The sequence below is a fragment of the Trichoderma citrinoviride genome, assembly GCF_003025115.1.
Source record: "Trichoderma citrinoviride strain TUCIM 6016 unplaced genomic scaffold BBK36scaffold_7, whole genome shotgun sequence".
Classification (NCBI taxonomy): domain Eukaryota; kingdom Fungi; phylum Ascomycota; class Sordariomycetes; order Hypocreales; family Hypocreaceae; genus Trichoderma; species Trichoderma citrinoviride.
In genome coordinates this window covers 990,370-1,009,813 of record NW_020194715.1, presented here as the reverse complement: position 1 = coordinate 1,009,813, position 19,444 = coordinate 990,370, and the positions used below count along the sequence as shown (strand labels likewise).

General features: G+C 53.3%; 5 protein-coding genes across 5 annotated transcripts; 3 read left to right on the top strand and 2 right to left on the bottom strand.

Annotated features, from left to right (window-relative positions):
* Positions 1-1,685, top strand: BBK36DRAFT_1104623 (ARM repeat-containing protein; the record flags this gene model as incomplete). Its single annotated transcript, XM_024889189.1, has 3 exons — positions 1-744; positions 805-1,360; positions 1,426-1,685. Coding segments are annotated over 3 exons (1,560 nt in total), but the record flags the coding sequence as incomplete, so codon positions are not given.
* A 1,850-nt stretch (positions 1,686-3,535) lies between these two features.
* Positions 3,536-4,485, top strand: BBK36DRAFT_1118709 (hypothetical protein; the record flags this gene model as incomplete). Its single annotated transcript, XM_024890506.1, has 3 exons — positions 3,536-3,781; positions 3,899-4,129; positions 4,207-4,485. 3 exons carry the CDS (start codon positions 3,536-3,538, stop codon positions 4,483-4,485), a joined length of 756 nt encoding a protein of 251 aa, XP_024749698.1.
* A 1,263-nt stretch (positions 4,486-5,748) lies between these two features.
* BBK36DRAFT_1089370 (Nnf1-domain-containing protein) lies at positions 5,749-6,587 on the top strand (the record flags this gene model as incomplete). Its single annotated transcript, XM_024889001.1, has 3 exons — positions 5,749-5,931; positions 6,086-6,210; positions 6,338-6,587. Coding segments are annotated over 3 exons (558 nt in total), but the record flags the coding sequence as incomplete, so codon positions are not given.
* Positions 6,588-7,382: 795 nt separating this feature from the next.
* On the bottom strand, positions 7,383-8,761 carry BBK36DRAFT_1168980 (hypothetical protein; the record flags this gene model as incomplete). Its single annotated transcript, XM_024895252.1, has 2 exons — positions 7,383-8,091; positions 8,214-8,761. 2 exons carry the CDS (start codon positions 8,759-8,761, stop codon positions 7,383-7,385), a joined length of 1,257 nt encoding a protein of 418 aa, XP_024749696.1.
* Positions 8,762-17,061: 8,300 nt separating this feature from the next.
* On the bottom strand, positions 17,062-18,837 carry BBK36DRAFT_1168979 (hypothetical protein; the record flags this gene model as incomplete). The annotated part of the gene is made up of 4 exons (XM_024895251.1): positions 17,062-17,337; positions 17,408-18,439; positions 18,521-18,595; positions 18,655-18,837. 4 exons carry the CDS (start codon positions 18,835-18,837, stop codon positions 17,062-17,064), a joined length of 1,566 nt encoding a protein of 521 aa, XP_024749695.1.
* Positions 18,838-19,444: the final 607 nt, after the last annotated feature.

Genomic DNA, 19,444 nt, shown 5'->3' with positions numbered 1-19,444 from the left:
CAGCTTTCTGCAATCAGGCGCCCTTCGGTCGACAGACCTTCGCCGGCGCCAGCTGCCTCTCTCTACCGCCTGGAGTCCGGTTCAAGCTCGAGAGGCCTCGTCCCGGCGGCGGAGCCATGGAACAACGGCAGCAGACCATCCTCACGAGGCCAGAGGACGGCGGAGCATGAGCGAAGGGTTTCTGGCCAGCAGATGCCTGCTGCGTCCAACTTCCCTGCGCAGTTTTACCAAACTCCATATGGCTATGCCCAGGTGCCTGCCGGATATTCTTCTTACGCGCAGGCTTACACACAGAACTTCCGCCCCATGCTACCCAACTACCCCGTCCAGTCAATGCACCCCGAATACTCCATGGCCCCCATCAGGCCCTCCCGCGACCAGGATCCCAGCAAAGGCATGCGCAGCGCTCTGCTCGACGACTTCCGCGTCCACGGCAACAAATCCAACAAGCGCTACGAGCTCCGGGACATTTACAATCACGCTGTTGAGTTCAGTGGAGATCAGCATGGCTCCAGATTCATTCAGCAGAAGCTTGAGACTGCCAACAGCGACGAGAAGGAGCAGATATTCCGCGAGATTGAGCCAAACGCCCTGCAGCTCATGAAGGATGTCTTTGGCAACTACGTCATCCAGAAGTTTTTCGAGTACGGAAGCCAGCTTCAGAAGAAGATCTTGGCAGAGAAGATGAAGGGCAAAGTGGTTGACCTGTCTGTCCAGGTCTATGCCTGCCGTGTGGTTCAAAAGGTGAGTACAACTGACGCCCCCTTCAACAGTAAGGCCTTTTCTGACTAGGTCTCTCACAAGGCTCTGGAGCACATTTTGGTTGAGCAACAAGCTGCGCTGACACGCGAGCTGGAACCCGAGATCTTGAAAGTCATCAAGGACCAGAACGGCAACCACGTTGTGCAGAAGATCATTGAGCTGGTGCCGAGACAACACATTGACTTCATCATGAACGCTGTGCGTGGACAAGTGACACCCCTGGCCTCGCACGCATACGGTTGCCGGGTGATCCAACGACTGCTCGAGCATGGCACCGAGGCCGACAAGGCGGAGATCATGGGCGAGCTCCACGCCTCTGCTCAGATTCTCATTACCGACCAGTACGGCAACTACGTCGCTCAGCATGTCATCCAGAACGGCGAACCGGAAGATCGCGAGCGCATCATTAAGCTGGTCATGGGCCAGCTTCTCACCCTCTCCAAACACAAGTTCGCTTCCAACGTCGTCGAGAAGTGCATCGAGTACGGCACACCCGCGCAGCGCACAACTATCCGAGAGCAACTGACGACTGCCGGGCCCGACGGGAACAACCCTCTCCAGCAGATGATGAGAGACCAGTTTGGCAACTATGTGATCCGTAAGTTCTGTCCCACTGACAGGAGTTCAGGTCCATGGGAGTTGGTAATGCTAACTGTTGGATAGAAAAGCTGCTGGGTCAGTTGAAGGGTGAGGAGAGGGAGGCTCTCGTCGAGGAGATCAAGCCCCAGTTCTACACTCTCAAAAAGAACGTAGCTTCTCGACAGGTACAGGCGCTCGAGAAGCTGCTCGGATTGAGTGGCACCAAGAGCGAGAATTCTGCCCAGTCAGACACGAACTCTGTGACCGAAGTCCCCTCCCTGACGCATGAGACAAACAGCCCGCAAACAAACAGCCCGCCTAGCATCCACGCCAGCGCTGTCGGAGTTCCATCCATTGACGCCGCAGGAAAGAAGGGCTCTGGCGACTCGATCCATGGAGTGGCTTTGCAGGTCGAGGAAGCCGAGTCGTGAAGCTGTTCGTCGGACTGTAAATGTTTGACGGAGCAGCTCTTTCGATTCAACATTCCCATTCTTCGAACGAAAGTATTACGACGACGGTATCCACAAACCATAGGACCAAGTGGTATCGATACTGTGCAAACCTGCTCATTCCCATTCTACTATTCTATCCTAATATATTGGACGGAGGATGCATAGCGGTTTGACTTTTTTTCTTTTTCTTTCTGGCCGACTGACTGACGACGATATACGGCCATGGATTCTGGATATTTACCAGGACAAGACGAATAAAGGGAAGCGGTATATCTATCCAGGAATGGGGCTCTTTTCTCTCTCACTTCACGGATGACGAAAACACAAATCTGGGGCTTTTCCTTTCTTCTCTTTTTTTGGGGGGGTCACCGGGAGTCTCTTCTACGTTTGCTCTTTGTTTAATCTCTCTTCTTCTCTGTGTTTCTCCTCTTACCTTTTTTCCTTGTCTCGCCACCAACTATGGGCGTTTCTACTTGGTCACTCCTTTCCAACGAGAGCCGAGAGCCGGGCTATGGCACATACTGGGTAGGACGGGCGAGGGATGCAAATGTACTTTATTGCAACGGTTGGGAGGCGCTACACCTGGGTCTGGGATCACGTCCATAGAAAAGCTGTAGAGAGGTTGAGACGCTCACATGTCTCACTACAGAATGGGGACCCGCGGCCGGTACACCTGGGAGTCTGCCGAATTGTCATAACAGGTAGTGCTAATACTTGGTCTGTACCGGCCCTTTTTTTTTTAATCCTTCCAAGACTACAATCTGCCGCGTGAAGATGAAGTGCCGAGGCTTGGTGATGATGATTGCCGTGGCGGATCAACGTTTTAGCGCCATCTGCCTTGTTGTCTGGCACTTGTGCCTTGTTCCGACGATAGCCACTTTTCCGGCACCTTGGACTGCCACCAGCCTGTCCCACCAACGCATCCAGTAATGACCTCGTTCCGCTCCTTTCCATCATTTGTTGCCCCCATCAAAGAGGGAAGAATCATTGCCTCGTCTCTCCCATGAATCCCCTCGAGTTATAGCAAGACTGGTTTGATCTTGGCTTTATTGCCTTTCTTTTTGTCTTCTTTCTCAACCCCCTCCTTCGCCATGGCTGCCGTGGGGAGATTGGCGTTTCTGTATCCCCAGCTGCTAAGGACGGCGGCGGCGAGGGGCTGCAGCCCGACGGTGGGATGGGCGACGACGGCCACGACGACGACGACGACGGCTTCGACAAATTATACGTGCGCCGGCGCGAGGTGGAATAGTTCGTTTGCAAAGAGGCATGGCAAGGCCGTTGAGCCTGCGGAGTGGGAGAAGCAGCAGCAGCAACAGGATAAGGACAAGGACAAGGAGGTGCCAGCCGAGACGACGGTAGAGGGCGAAACGGCGGATAGCGATACAGCAGCAGCAGCAGCGGACGCAGCAGCAGCTGAGGCGAAGACTGATATTGGGAAGCTATATTTTCGAGAGGGAGACAAGAAGGCGGCGACAAAAGCAGCGACCGACGCCCCTGAGATGGACGCTGCTGCTGCTCTCAAGGCGCAGCAGCAGCAGCAGGAGCCCAAGGCTGCGCAAGGCCAGGCCGAGACCAAGGCATCATTACCGGAGCGGGCGAATGCGGAAACGGAGACGGCGGCTCCGTCTGGGGCGCCGAAGCAAGCTGAATCGAGCGATGCGAGCGCGAGTACAAGCGCCAGCGGCAGCGGGAGCAGCAGCCCCGATCCTGGCAAGCCCGGCATACCGAAGGAGGGCACCAAGATGAGCGACAAGCTGGATACCGTCTACTACATGGGCGCGCCCGAGAGCGTGTCGCAGCAGACGCCGTCCATGGCGCCGCCGAAATACGTGCACCACTTTGACAGCTATTCTCTGGTCAAGCAGCTGCAGGAGGGGGGTTACAGGGGCGAGCAGGCCGTCACGATGATGAAGGCCATTCGGACCATTTTGGCGCATAATCTCGATATGGCGCAGGAGAGGCTTGTTAGCAAGAGCGATGTGGAAAATGTGAGCTTATATATCCGTCTCAGCTTGCTGGTGTTTTTGTTGCGGCGGGGAGGGTGCTTATGTGGCCTCTGCTGAGCTGGGTTGAGAGTGTACTGGACTGACATGAGATGTTCATAGGAGTCTTACTTGTTTTCTGCTGCGTGCTCCGAGTTGGCCGCCGAAGTGAGGAATAACCGGCGGGCTCAGGATGAGCAGACGCGGCAGCAGCGCACGCATCTCCAGCACGAGGTCGACATTCTGACGCAGACGCTGAACCAGGAGCTGCTCACCCTCAACGACAATGTGCGGGGGCTGTTCAACGACCGGAAGATGACGGTTAGAGAGGAGCAGAAGGCAATGGAGAGTGCCGTATGTCTTTAAACCAGCTGACTTGCCTCGAAGTTGGGAGAGATTGTGTGATTTTTTTTTGGCTAACTGGGTGGCAGATTCAACAAATCAACTACAAGATCAGCATCATGCTGAGCAGCGACTCCAAGTCGGAAATCGAAGGCGTTCGCTGGATCCTCATCCGGCGGTCCGTGGTGGGCATCCTCTTCATGGCCATCTTGATGCTGGGAACGATACGGTATGCCACGTTTGTCAGCCACGAGCGGCAGCGGGAGCTGGACCGCAAGAAGAAGGAGGAGGAAGAGTTGAAGAAGGATGGCGGCAAGAATGATCGCAGCTCGGGGCCTGATGCGGCGGCTATTCTGGCAGCGAACTGATGTTCTCTTTCGTTCTCTTGTTGATTTTGTTGTTGTTGTTCCGTTTCTGTTCACGATTGGTTATGAGGAGATACAGGGGAGACGAGGGTCGGGCTGGTTCTTGGCCTCGTTTGGACGAGGTAGACGAGGGATGCAATGGTCGTGTTTGTTATGATTGACTGGGCAAACCTGATACCAAAAATTTGCGAGGGAACAGACCTGAAGTTGACTAGAAAAGAGGTGTACATAGATCTTGGAGTTGGGAAGCGGCGGCAGGCTGACCGGGTACATAGAGGACATGGGCTGGGAGGTTTATACAAGTTGGCGGGAATATGATAGATATGGATGGAGCAACGGGTTATAGCAATCGAGGAAAGTTAATAGGCGGCCGTGCATGATTATCGTACGGTGCTCAGCCGATACTCTGCTTATATTCGACAGAGCTGTGTGGACCTGAGTTTTGGTGAAAGGGGGCGTCGAAGATGTTGATCAAAGAGTCACAGGAGCATCAATTCTCAACAACATAACATGACAAAAAAACTATACGCTGCCGACGTCTCAACTTTAAAAGTCAATCCATTAAAAGGCCAATCTTCGTAATACTATCTCACTTCCCCAGCAAATCCACTTCTGCTTATGGCCCTTTAGCGGTTCAAGTTGTTAGAAAGGAAGCGTCACGTGCGCCGTCGTCAAAACGTCAGAAGCATGAAGCCCCCACTGTCGCGTCTGTCTCTTAATTGACTTTCGCATTACGCGCCTTTGCTGACAAGTTAGTACCTACCAAGGTAAATCGCATCTTTCGACCTACCTCTCCATACGAACATACAAACAACAAAGCTCTCTCTTTTCTTCATATCACCTCCATATAACGAACGATATGAACCTCTAATTGAATCTTTGCCACCAGACGACAACAATTCCAATTGCTTCCTGCACAGTGTATCAATCTTTCTGCTTTTGCGAACCCGGAGTTTTTAGTCGTGTTTTGAAATGGCGACATCAGCACAAGCTCCCGCGGACTCGACAACACCACCACCAGCACAGCAACAACCACAGACGGATACCACAACACCCATGGAAACCGAAGTCTCAGCAGCAGCCGTAGCAGCACCCAACCCAGCAACGACAACATCATCATCATCCTCCTCCTCCGACCACAACCAAAACAACAACAACCACGACGCCGCAGAAACAACAACAACAGCCGCCGCCGAAGAACCTCCTCAACCACCAGCAGCAGCAGCAGCAGCACAACATCAGCAACCGCAACACCACGCCACCGTCATCATCCCAGGCCCCCGCGCAGCCCGCCTCCAGGAGCTCTACGCGCAGAGCCTGCGCCGCACCCTGGGCAAGCTCAAGTGGGAAAACTTCGCGGCGTGCTACCCGACGGTGGCGAGCAGGGCCGAGCCGGTGCTGCGGCAGGTCCAGGTGCAGATGGTGGAGAAGCTGGGGGACAAATGCGAGGTGCGTTTTTTTTCTTCTTCTTTTTCTCAAAACTTTTCTGTTGTTTTTTGTTTTCTTTTGAAGTGGTTGGGGACGTTTGGAAAGAGATGGGGGGTTGAGGGCGGATAGATGAGAGGGGCATGAAGCTGACTCTGTTTGTTGCGTGTTTGTATAGAAGGAGTTTGAGAGCATCCTCGCCGCGAGACAGGTCGTTCCGAAACTCAACGATCTCGAGGCCCTCATCAGCGAAGCGACGCACAGGCGCATCACCGCCCCTCCCGACGCACCCAAACCAACTCCGTACGTTTATCATATCAGAACTACACAACCAGAAAAACAACAAACCCTCACAGGCCCCCAACCAGCCAAAAGAGCGAACCAGAAAAATCAGAAACAAAAACTGACTTTTGAATACATCAAAAAACAGACCGCATCTGCTTCCCGCCCGCGAAATCCTCTCCGCCCACCTCGCCCCCTCGCTCGCCTCCCACCAGTCCCTGCTCAACGCCCGCCTGCAGACGGCGCAGTCCCACAACGCCATCCTGTACGACCAGATCCGGGCCCAGCGCGCCGAGATCGAGCAGCTGCTCGAGATGCTCGAGGGCACCGTCGGGGACGTGAGGAGCGCCAACGAGGCGCTGGAGCCCGTCGTCGAGCTGTTGGCAAGGGAGGCGAGGGATGCGGAGAGGGCGGTTTCGGAGGAGTAAGTAGTAGTTTCGAGGAAGAAAACGTAATGAGAGATCGGATACGTCCTTTGCGACTGGGCAGTGTTGTTGGCGTAGCGAGAGAGAAGGAGAGAGGGAAGTTGCGAAGATGGATTGGACGGATTTACTTGCATGATTGGAAAGATACCCCACGAATACACGTTTCGATTTCACTCGTCCTTGAGCATTGGGCCTTGATGAACCCGTATAGACTGAATGTATTGTGATATATACGATAGGACGGTACACAGCTGTATCCAACAAGCTTGCACCTCATGCCCGCTTTGGCGCTCACGCCGCTATGCAATGGGCGATGGATATACACCTGGAAGAGCACAAAGGAAAGAAAAGCAAGGGAGAAGGGAGAATGATGATGAGATCAAAAGAAAAAGAAGAGAGAAAAAACTCCGGTCCATGATGCTGTTGCCACCGGTTGTATGTTTGTAAAATGCCCCTTTCAGACGCCCCTGTATGCACACAAAATAAAGCAGCACCTCTTCCTGAGGCTCTTAATGCAGAGTCTTTCTCCTCCTCTTGCACCTGATTGATGCCGATGCGGTCCAAAGCCGTATCATCAGGCTTTTTGTATATGTAAAATGAGATGAAGAAAACAGACAGTCGACATTGTCTGCTCCGTAGACGTCCATGGCCAGCATCACCTAGTCCCAGCTCTTTCTGTCGTGAAGCCGAAATTCCGAGGTCCAAGTGGTATGTTCGTCTCATAGTGTCATCCGCCAACACCACTCTCATCAAGCTCCGCAACATTTTCTATATCCTCCTGTTTTCCGTATGTACCACCTGCCAGGGACCAAAGAAATCCGTCTCTCCGTATGCCGGGGGAAGCACGCGCACCATCCTGCCCGTGCCCCAGTCGACGAACCATTGCTTCCCTTTGCTGATGATGTAGTTTGATTTGCGAGGACTCCGGAACAACAAGTTACTGTAGCAAAGCTTGGCGTATAACAAGTCGTGAGCGGTGGACCACTGGTGTTCGGGAAACCATTTTCCCGTGTGAGGGTCGATGGATGGGTTCTGGGACATGGACGTGGTGAGAGGGTGAAATGGATCATTCCTGGGGTCGATCCTCGAATGCGGCCCTGGAACCTCGTTACCTTGGTTCTCCTCCGCAGGGCGAGGTCGTGACGGGGCTGGCGTTGGAGTTGGCAGTGGCGGAGGAGATGAAGGTCGTTGCTCTGCAGCATCCGAGGGGTCAGTCGACCCCTCGGCCTCTGGAGGGGGATCTTGCTGAATCTCCGGTTGCGTGCTGGGGTAGACGACGCCGGTATGACTGCGGAACCATCGAATCCGCTGGATGCGGGGGATAGACATGTCGCGAGGGAAATCTCGCTCATCGATGGGGGCTGCAACATCAATAGCCGCAAACAAGCACTCGAGCCACTTGACGAATGTGCTGAGTTCGATGCATGCCAACAAAAATTGATCGGTCTCAGCTCGCACTCGGATAACGTAGCGTCGTCTATCGGAAAGGGGGGTTAGACCATGTCATACAAGCCTTTCTCTTTCCACTCTCCCTTCTATAAAGCCCCGTCTTGATATGATGCGGGATATAACAGCCGGGTTGAACGAGAGATGACTCACTTTTTGTAGTCGGCAGCAATACCAGCATCCGCGTGTAATAGGCTGTACGTCTTTTCTAATTTTGCCTTCCTGATCCAAGGAGGGTTGTCTGGACTAATCGAAGGGCCATCGCGTGCCTTGCCCCAGCCCCAGTCCTTCTTGGTGTTGTAGATGCTCAGGGCCGTTCCGTTGAGAACGACGGCGACGGTATGCCACTGGCGATCTTCGGCTCTCTTGGTGGTATCTTCAATTTCATGCTTCTTGTGAAATATGCCTTCGATGGCAATGGAGCTTGTGTAACTGGGAAGCTCTTCGGGAGCCCCGTCCATGGTGTCAGGACTATCGTGGCCTTGGTCGTCGAGAGTGTCGTCCAGCTTTGCCGCCCTGGGCTCTTTCCCTCTGCTCTTGATACGGTCTAGCCAGCTGCCCTTGGCTGGCGTTGAGTCCTTGTGCTCGACCTTTTCACCACCCTCTCTACCGGCACCCTCTCCTTCTTCCTGCATGACGGGCAGATCGGTGTCTTGATATGCCGGTGGATATGATGGACGCCGTTGTTGGGTCAGTGTCATGATGTGCTGGTAGTGCATATCCTCCTCCATAGATAGACGCCGCCGGAGAGGCGGCGCAGACTGGGCCGGTGAGTGTCCATTCTCTCCGGCCGAGCCACGGCGGTCCATGGGGGCGGCCCCGGCTTATATGCCCCGGGGCGAACAGGAGGCTGGAAGAGCGGCGTTGAGGCGGCGGGCGCTTGATCGGTAGGTTGACGTAGCACTGGCAATCCGATCTGCCTCCAGTGGCGTGTGCCGGCTCGAGACAGGGAGTACTATTCGTTTGCTGCTGCTGACGGGAGGAGTCTCCGTAGATGGAGCATGACGGCCAGTTTTCATAACGACCCGCCCCAGCGCATGGTGAAGGCAAGTGACGATCAGAAACGACAGACGGCTACAGGACGAAGACGGACAAAGAAGTCTCGGAAAGAGCACGGTGGGGTGAGTGAAGGGCGAAACGGAGAGAGAAAAGAAACAAGAACGGGGCCTTGGTCACAATGCGCCGCTGGAGCCCTGCACGGGTGGCCCTTTTGTTAGTGTCGATGAGACCCCGTTGTGGGCGGCTCAGACGTGGTGAATCTGTCGGGTTTGGCACAGGACCCGAGCCGGCGTGGCCTTCTCTCAGGGTTACAGGAAGAGTCGGGAAGCTTATGCGAAGCGATTCCAATGTTGCGCTGACACGGGAGGTGCTTGTTTGAGGAAACGTGCGGGTGGCGAGCAAGTCTTGTTCGAGGCGTCTGCGGTGGTCGCAGCACGGAGAATAGTCGCTAGGACGTTAATAGCGGCTAGGGCGAATGAGCGGCGGCGACCGGACAGCGGACACGGCACAGCACACTTTTGGCTTGACTTCATGTAAGTCAACGCCAGGGGTCTGTCCAAGGGGGTGTCGCTGCGATGCGAGGGCTGCTGTGGGGATGGGCGTGGACCGAGGGTTCGAACGAGGCCGCGCCACGACAGCGAAGAAGCGGCAGACGCTGGACGAGAAGCATCAGATTCAACTCGATGACCCGTGGAAGCCCTCTTGTCGACCACGGACCCCTTCGCCAGCTGAGCCGCTTTCGGGAGCCTGACCCGGGGGACCCGTGCTAGTCAGCTGGTGGAAGGGGAGGCTTTTAGGTCCTGCGCCAGACGAGCGCCGCTACTGGCTGAGACGGCTCCCTGCTCCAGTGATTCGTTTGTTTCTACTCCGTAGTTGCGGACACGGATAATATTCGAGCTGGTCGGGAGCAGCAATATGGCCGCGATGACGACGGACGGTGCTGATGCGATGAGATGAGATAATAGCCTCGATCAGCGGCCCGGGTCTGGGAAAGGAGGCTGACGAGACGAGGCTATTCAGAAATCATGCTGGCTTGTTTCATGAGGAGAGAAGCAGCAGAGAAGGAACTGACACGTCCCGACTGCCTGTACGAGGTACCAACCACGAGCAGCAGTGCAGGTGCTCCACAATTATGCGAATACAACGGATTTAAGGCCGCGCGGTCCGTGTACTTGCAGGGGCGCAAACGCAGAGCGATGCGAGCACCTGATGAGGGCCGTCGTTGGGTACAAGTACATTGCGCTGACGGACGACCGGTAGACAACCTTGATAGACACCTCAGGCTGTATGATATGGCAGGTGCTGCCGTGAATGCAGAGCATACCTACGTATGTAGAGTAAGATAACATGAAGCTCTCTGCTATTCTGGCTTCTATTCTCGGGTATAGGTGTGATGGTGAGCAGACGTCGGTATAGTAGTACAGGTAGGTCAATTCGCTGCTCATTGGCGATGCAATTTGAAGATCTACGGGGAATTGGCATCTCCGTCGGCTAACACAGGACAAGACACTGTAAACCAGACACCAGGCCCACGCCCTACGAAGGTGTACTTGTACTAGACCGGTTGCCATTCTTGGCCCTGGGCTGACCCGAGCCTTCTCAAAAAGTTCCTCTCCAGCTGGGTACCAAATACCGAGCACAGACCACGCAAAGCAACAGCACAATTGCAAGAGAAAGAAGAGAGGGAGAAAAAATGAATAAGAAAGTGTAGAAATAAAAGAGGGCCGCCCCAGCTGCGGAAGCCAATTCTTGGCTCGCTGCTGCTTCCTTCTTTCTCACCCCCGCCTGGACACGAGTAAGGGAAGGGAAGAACTTGGTTTTGGAGGCGCTAAGCCCTGCGCGGTAGGTGCCATGCAGGGCAGGAAGGCGCGGGGTTTGGAGGTTGCAAAATATAAAAGTACAGCCGAGCGGCGATTTGAGTGTACCAGGAAAACGAGTTTCGTTTGGTGGTGATGTGCTCTCTTTTCGTTGGATTCTGGGGTGTTGAGGTTGTACTGTATGCACTTCCTATGAGCTTCTAGTGGCTGGTGCTATATATCGTGTCTATACAGAACACTTGCCAAGTCCTAGTATAAGGTGGACGCTCTTGCAAAGTTTAGGTACAGTACAGTACCCTTCGGCAACCCTTTTGGGCAGGTTCGAGCTCGCAAAAGGCCCGGCGAATCACGCGGCTGCGTCGGTGCCGAAGAGCGAACAAGCTTACCTTAGCATGTCTCGGAGTGCCTGGGTACCGCTACCGGCGATGCGTCATGGAAGAACTGCCTGTAAAAGCCGTTTGGATAGGGTATAACGCTGGTTGCCCGTACCATGAAAGACAATATTGATACGACGCAGTACGTACGACCTATAATATGGTAGTAATAGCACCCTCGTCCACTGTATGGCAAGTGTGAAATGGTTGCTGCTTTGTTGGGCTTGTCTCTGTTATTAAGCTTGGATGTCATCCCGTCCGGGCCGAGATGCAAACTCGTCACTGGTACTTGGTATTTGGCCAAGGTGACGAGGCCTTTCTTGTTTGGGCAATGGCCGACGAATTGGCCGTCTATTATTGGGCAGGCAAACAAAATTCATCTCCGTCCCCAAATACCATCAACTTCTTTCTGTGTCTGCCAACAGCGTCGCCGTCAACATTCTCTTGTGCAGTCGCATCACCAATCATACGACTTCAATCTAAATACTGACGACTTACTGATAATTAAAATAATACTCTTACAGCCAGGTCCTTTGCATCAATGACTTTTTCTCCCGCAGTTACTTGCACGCCAGCTGCAACTCGCGAATTGTGCTGCTCACATCCGACATACGACAAGCCATACCATGCCATACATGTACATACTGTACCCCCGCCCTCGGCTCACCCCCCTCCAGCATCTCGGAACTTTTGGACGTGTCCAGGCACCTTTGAAAGCCGCATCCCCCAATCATGCTTCCCCAGCTGTCGCGTCCTGCTGTTGGCTGGCTGGCGGACTCGGGTCCCCGCAATGTTGGTAATAATGGGGGTTCGGTAAAATGTGGTTGGGGTTGTCCATCTCGTTTTCTGATCTTGCTTCTCCACAGATGAGTGTGTTTTAGGACGGCAGATGGGCACGCAATACGATGCGTTGAGGTACTACATACGGAGAGTAAGGTATGTACAGTATAGTCGTCCTATGTGGTATTGGAGTTGTGTTGCATTCGTACGTAGCACCGTGCTAATATTACCTTTACACGACGCTTCACTCACGGTGAGCTGGTTCATCGCCAGCGTGACGCCGCCGTCTCATGTCATACCGGGCTTCTGATCCAACAAGTGTCTACAACTCAGGAGAAACCTGACAAATCATATGAAGCTACCACGCACGGGTACAACTGCAAAGCTCGAAAGGATGAGTGACTCGTATCATGCTCAAAAGGACCGTGGCCCCGATCCTAATTCCCCGACTTTGAAAGGGTGGCTTTTAGTACAGATTTCCAGGCCCACGAGTTGATGGAGATTCGTCCGATTTATTCCCTCTAGGCTCCAGCATATAAGCCGTGCCGTCTCATGTTTGCCTTGTCGATGCCCGATATCGCCTGCTAGACGAGACGCAATGGAATCATGACGGACTCCGAATGGAACTCTCGAGATCACCGCTTACACGACGCCTGGCATCTGTTGGTTGTACAAGTATTTCCACATTTTGGCAGGCACAGCCACAGCCCGAATCAAGATCCGCCTCTGGTCTTTTTGTTTCTCTCCTCCGCACAGATGCCGACAAGGGTGCTGAAGGGCACCGAGATGCCAGACCCCGAGCTTGTTCCCTCGTGTGATGTTACTCGCACTATACTCATATAGGCCACCAATGGTTTCTCTGAGGCTCAATCCCTGGGAAACAAACCTTGCTTGTTTCGTCGGCAGACCTTGTCCTGGACCATTCAACTCATCTGCAGAGTTGCCGGTACTTCCGCCGGCAGTGTGTGTGCCAGGAGCCGGATCTGATTATCTTACAGCCAAGTGCCCAACTGATGTAATCATGGCTGCTCCAGATGCAGAGCAGGGAGCAGCAGCACATCCATGCAGCGTCTAGGCTACGAAAGCGCAGCAAGTTGCAGGGCTGGTAAATCGCTCTTGCAGGACATGGAGAACCTTGATGAGGGACCCCTCTGTTCCACTGCTGACGGACTCTCTGTTGATGCTATTTTCGAGAAATATACATACCTACCAAGTCGTGTCAATCAGTTTCTTACTTGTAGCTGTATACCCCAGTCCTCTGGAGCTCATGGACAAGGGAACGCGCTTTTTCTTTCTGTTCTCCCTTCTCGAAGCCCACATCCCTCCCCCTCTTTCCCCACTGCATCAGCTGAGAGGTGGTTGATCAACCTGGCGGACAAGAGTCATGGCTGTTCCCTTCAAATGCCGATCAACCAGGGACAAATTCATCTGTGAAGGATGGCGTTGCGCTTGTTGCTGCTGCTGATTCATTACCTTTTCTGCTTGTACTTGCAATACAAGCCGACTAACCAGAGCCGCTCGAAACAGAGCCAAACAGAGGGTCTCAGCGGTTACGGAGTTGCGAATGATGCAAAAGTCCCAAGGCTGATGTGCTGACAGTTACCGTGTTGCTTTTCGTACTCGTAACGAATGCAGAATATCAGATGGACGGTAGCACATATCCAGACGCAATAAGGGGAGACGGAGGAGTCTTGTGCTCCCATCGATGTGGGCATGGCACGGGAGAGCCAGAATTGGTCAACGGAGAGCAAAAAAGTCATGACGGAAGTTGCATGGAGCGACATGACGCATTCGCCGAGAATCTGTTTCTTCTACTTCTGCTTCATCGCGATGCTCACCACTAGGTATCATTACTGGTCTGAGCAATTATAACACGAATGAGCTCGCCAAGACGAGGCATGTCCGGTCCTTTTGCAGAAACAGTACCCAATGTCCCAATTGCTTCCTCGGGGAAGCCGACCACCTACAAAAGGCCCTCCATTGCGTTTTCATCTTGCCCTCTTTCTCTTACAGCCCATGCCTGCCCGTGCGATCTGTCTTGTACGAGGATGGCGGCCCCAACCAACAACGTGCCCTCGCAGGTATTTTCACTCCGTCGGCCCATCGGCAGGGCCTCGCGGACAAATATTGGTTTCTCAACTAGTCCAGGCAGCGCCACCGAACTTATGCTTACTTGTACTTCGTAGCACTTCCTTGGATGGAGCTTGCATCTGCTAACGGCTGTTATTGCTAGGCGGCTTCGTTACTTCATCCAAGAAGCTATGCACTGATATGCTATTTTTCACAGCTTCAAATTCGTGGCCAAACTTCTTCTTCAAGTACGCATAGCGCACTGCCCGTGTACGAGTACAAACACACGATCTACCTTCAACAAGGGCGCTAATAATCCCACTCTTTATTTCTTCTTGTGTCTCCGTCTTTCGAGCATCTCCGGGCCATCGCACGTGTAAGTCGGGCCCCTTGGCAATCGAGTACGTAAGAGAATGACGGCCAAAGCAGGCTGAATCACCGCAACGCCCAACGTATTTCGGCGGGACTTTTTGTCCCATATGTTACTCTTGTGTGTTTTTTTATTGAACATTCTATCGAATCTTCTTTTTGCCACTGCCACTTCAAGATCGTATAGCCGGACGAATGACTCGAGCAGAGATTTCGCAGATTCACTATTGACGCCCCGAAAGCTTCGTCGTGTTTACCTACAAGCTCTGTGAGCTTTTGACTAGAGCTCCTAAGGATTTCCTTGAGTACGACAGGGAGTTGATCATGATGATGGATGTCCATTACAGCCATATCGGGCCGCTGCCGATTTACATCCCCGAGACCTTTTGTCTTTTCAAGTCAAGTCTGTTCGTTTGCCAAACAAGAGCTTCAGCCCCGTTTGCCTTATTGAGCACCCTCATCCAGCCCTCATGGCCGCCATCATTGGATACCCTTTCTCTCCCACTTTGTACGAATCCTTGAAACGGATGAAAATGAAGCACTCCAAGAGATCAGGTCAGCAGGTACCCAGCAACCGAAAATAACAACTCCATATAAGACAAGGAGTATGTCTAGCAGCCCACTGTCCTGCTCCATGGTTACATCGTATATCTAGCCACCGGAAATACTACATCAAGGTTTTCTTTGTCCGCCTCTTGCCTCGCCTGATCCCGTCTTCATAGGGTTTTCTTTTTACATCGTGTTGCCGTCGCTATGCGCTTATAGCCTGTTTGTGTACATAACCCCCCCGGGCAAACATCAAGGGGCAAAAAGAAACAAAATACGAAGCATCCCGATCTCGATTTGCATGTGTTTATTTGTGGCACATGTGGACTCGAGAAGGGGAGGATCACTGAGCAAAAGCTGGAAAGTTGGCTTTGGGAATCGTTAAATCCAATGATTGAACAGTACCTAAAAGAAAATTAACTACGAGTCTCACGAGCTATTGCATATGTTCTGTTTTGCCTTACATATACTCCAGGAAGGAAGATAAACATTCATGGCTGTTTGTAAAGGAGATGAATGAATTTTCCGTCCCAGATCATACGAAAGTAGATTGTTCATAATACCAAACTCATGGGAGCTCTCTGCGGCCGACACCAGCATTCCTCCTCAACAAATGAGGAAAGCAAAAGAAAGAAACGACTCTCATTCCTCTTGCCCATCGCCCCCCCATCCCTAGTGATAAAAACACATAAGTAAGTCAAGAAATCATTCGAGCAAGAACAATACCCTAGGGGGGAAAAAATTACACTCAAATAGAGACAACTTGGGGAGCGGCCTCCAGAACACACATACCTACACTTCGACCTTTCTCATGAAAAGCATATATCGCAGTACTACCATCGTGTCCAGCCGTGTGCAGTGTACATTCTTCCGAGGATCTCTCCTCACCCCGTCAGCGTCAATGACAATTACATACTTCCATGGAGTATTGTTTCCCAATCTCACCATTCCGGCAGCACACATCTGTCGCTGCACTGTAGAGCTCAAATGTCAAACTTGGGCATGCTGGAAACCTGGGAATGCTAGGTTTCATCAACCAGGAGTCGTGGCTTTCCAGACGATACATTAAAGGGACATAGTCTTCTGGTTCTTCTGTTCTACTGGCCTCAATTTGTTGTCTGTTTCGTTCAGGTCGCACCCTCCCTTCGCTCAGTCCGTATATGGATGGCTGAACGGATAATGACAAGTCAAAGGGTGTCAGGGGCATATAACCACCTTGAATGATGCCTCGTTAGATACCAATGGGTTCATCTGCGTTGTCATGGCCTATATATACTACAATCTATCACCGCAAGTATCAGACCAAGTAAGCCAGGCCATATCGTCATAACACCATCAGTCATGGCATGCCGTATTTTCACCCCGCGTAGACTACCTAATATACATCTCCCCCTTTTCCGATCCCTCGCTCATCCTGCCAAAACCTCTCCATCAACCAGGCCAAAGTGGAAATAGGAAAAGTTATCACCACCCATCGCCATGCGCCATGCCAACCAGGACTGGCTCCGCCCACCGATAACAGCAGCCGAAACAATGTCCAGAGTCCCCCTTTTCCCTGTGAAATATACATAAAGCACAAATGATCCTCCAACCTTCCTCGGACGGTCATCCTCTCCGGTATTATTTTCTGCCTTTAGAACATGCTACCAGTCCGTGAGTCCCCTGATCGCAATGAGTCAACGGAACCATGCCATCAATCGGTGAGGAAAAAAAGAAAAACAACGAGGAAAAAAAATATTGATGAAAACAAAGACAGACGCCAGCCTGGGCTTGCTCATACTCCACCTCCAAAATGAACCAGATAACTTTTAGGAGGGCTCTGGGTCGAATCCAGTCACATCTCCAAGCTTCCTTCGCTCCTGTTCTGGCATCTTGCAAAACCTGGGGTTGCCCCGTATCTCGCAACATTCCAGAACTGCCATACCGCTGGCCGTCTTGATTTAGCCGGGCATGATGTTGATGCAATTCGAATGCAATTTGTAATCACTTTTTGGCTCTTCCCCCGCTGACACACTGATTGTAAGCCCCGAGTCCATGCTCTTTCACCTAAGCATTGGCAACCTGGGCACCGCCACGACCACGGGCAGCACCTCCCCGGCCGCGAACCTGACCGGTGAAGTTGCCTCGGGGATTCTGGCCACCAGCGCCACCACGGCCACGGCCTGAAGCATTGCCTCGGCCAGCGCCGAAGTTACCACCGTAGGTGTTGGACTTGGGTCGTCGCGGCTCGACAACAATGTTCTCGCCATTGACGGTGAGGTTCTTGTTGGCCAGAGCAGCCTGGTAGCCCTCAACGGTCTTGTACTCAACAAACGCGCAGTTCTGTAAGCCATGGGTCAGTAAGGCACATTCGCACAAGCCGCAATTGTCTTTGAGGGAAACTCAAACTTACCTTAGCACGGTTAATGTCGAAGTAAGTCAGCTCGCCAAAGGCAGCCAGTGCGTTTCGGAGGTCGGCATCCTGGACCTTCTCCGTCACGTACTTGACATAGCCCATGGTGCCCTCTTTCTCGGCAGCATTCGCAGAGATAGACTGGGGTCGGTTCTGGCGCTTGGAATCGGCGCCGGCAGTCTGCCATCCGGAAGCTTCCTTGGCCTGAGCATCAGCAGCGGGAGCAGCGGGAGCAGAAGTAGCAGGAGCAGCAGCAGTCGCAGGAGCTGCAGCGGCAGCGCTGGGCTGTGCTGCCGCGGCGGCGGTTGTAGGAGCGGGGGCTCTGTTCTGGCCGGCAGCGGGAGGGGTGGCAGTCTTGGGGAGGGGCACAACTGGTCGGGGGCCGGCAGCGGCAGCGGCACGGCTGGCCCAAGTCATGGGCTTAGGGGGGGCAGCAGGCTCGGCGGGAGCAGCTTCGGGCTGGGGGACAGGCTTCATGGCAGGAGTGGGAGTCGGCTCCTTGGGGAGCTCAGCAACCGCCTTGGCTTCCTCGTCCGCAGCCTCCTTAGCAGCGGCTTCGGGGTCAACGGGGGCGGGCTTCTCGGGCTCAGCCTCGGTGGTCTCTGCAGCAACAGCGGGCTCCTCGACCTCGGTGCCGTTGACCTCGGAAACCTCCTGAAGCTTCTGGTCCACCTCGTCGGCATTGACAGTCTCCGCCTTGTCCTCCTTCTCGACGGGTTCAGGCTCGGCAGCAGCAGGAACCTCTTCGGCGGTCACTTCGGGCTCGGCAGCAGGGGCCTCCAGCTCGGCTTCGGCAGGCTGTTCCTCCTGGTCTTCGCTAATGTACCTGAGGATGTCATTGAGAACAAAGTAGCCGGAAGGCTGCTGGGCGAGAACGAAAGTCTGGACGAATTTCTTAGGCTCTCCAGACTTGTTTGAGATTTCACCAATGACCTGGATGACGATGTTGTCGTAGGAAGCTTGAGAATCGACGTTGGAAACTCGGACTTTGCAGTCCTGGAAGTCGAGCTGCTTGATGCGCTCTTGGATAGGCTACATGGGCACATGGATTAGCGTATTGTTGCTTTAGTGGGGTAGGAGGCGGAAAATTAAGGAAATATTTCAGAGCCTTACCTGACGACCGACGGAGACATTGGCGACCTCAGCCTCGAGTCCAGACACGAATTGGGACGCCTTGCCGTAGAACAGCTATATAGAAACTCGTCTTAGTATCGCATGCATATCGCCGATCCAATCGGGAAACTCACATGCAGCTTCTCGGGCGATTTGCTCAGGGTAGTGTAGTATTGCTCGACAAAGTACCAGCCAACCTCATCCTTGGAAAGGCTGTTTCCCGAAGAGCCTGCATCAGCTGGGGCTGATGTAGCAGCTGACTGGTCAACCGAGGATTTGTACTGATCCTGGTTGGTGAATGATCCGTTGGTAGCCATTGTGGGAGTAGAGCCGATCCGGGGATATATGGAAGGTTCGAGATTCAACAGCGTTGGAGATTAGAAGTTATCGTGGGGCAGCGATTTACGTCGAAGTTGGGTATCAACGCAAGTCAGAAAGGAGAGAAGAATTAAGTGGTAGGAAAAATGACCGTCTCGACACAGAGGCTGAATTCTAGTCCAAGAGAAGAAACTTTTCGATGAGGGAGAAGGAGGGGGAGGCGTTGGGAGGCGGTTCGAGTGGACGAGCTGCGGGCACTTGTGGGATGACAAACAAGTCGATGCACAAGTGGGAGGGGAATTGCGAGGGAAAGAGGCGTTGGAAGAGCGTGGCAGAGGCTGGCGAAGCTGACGATTGAAGCGGTGATGCAGTATCGAGATGGCGGAGCCGCGTGCGATGGCGCGAGGAGGAAGGGGGAGAAGAGGCGATGAGCTGCGCGGGTGCAGAAGGAGGGAAAAAAACCAATTTGGGGCTTCTTTGAAGTTGCCGTTATGATGTTTCGTGCGTGGAAGGAAAAAATATAGGCACCTGTTGGGGTCAGCCGCTGGACCTAACGCCGCCTGGTCCGTGCGCAGTCGCCCGCCCATCGGAACGGAATTAGTACTT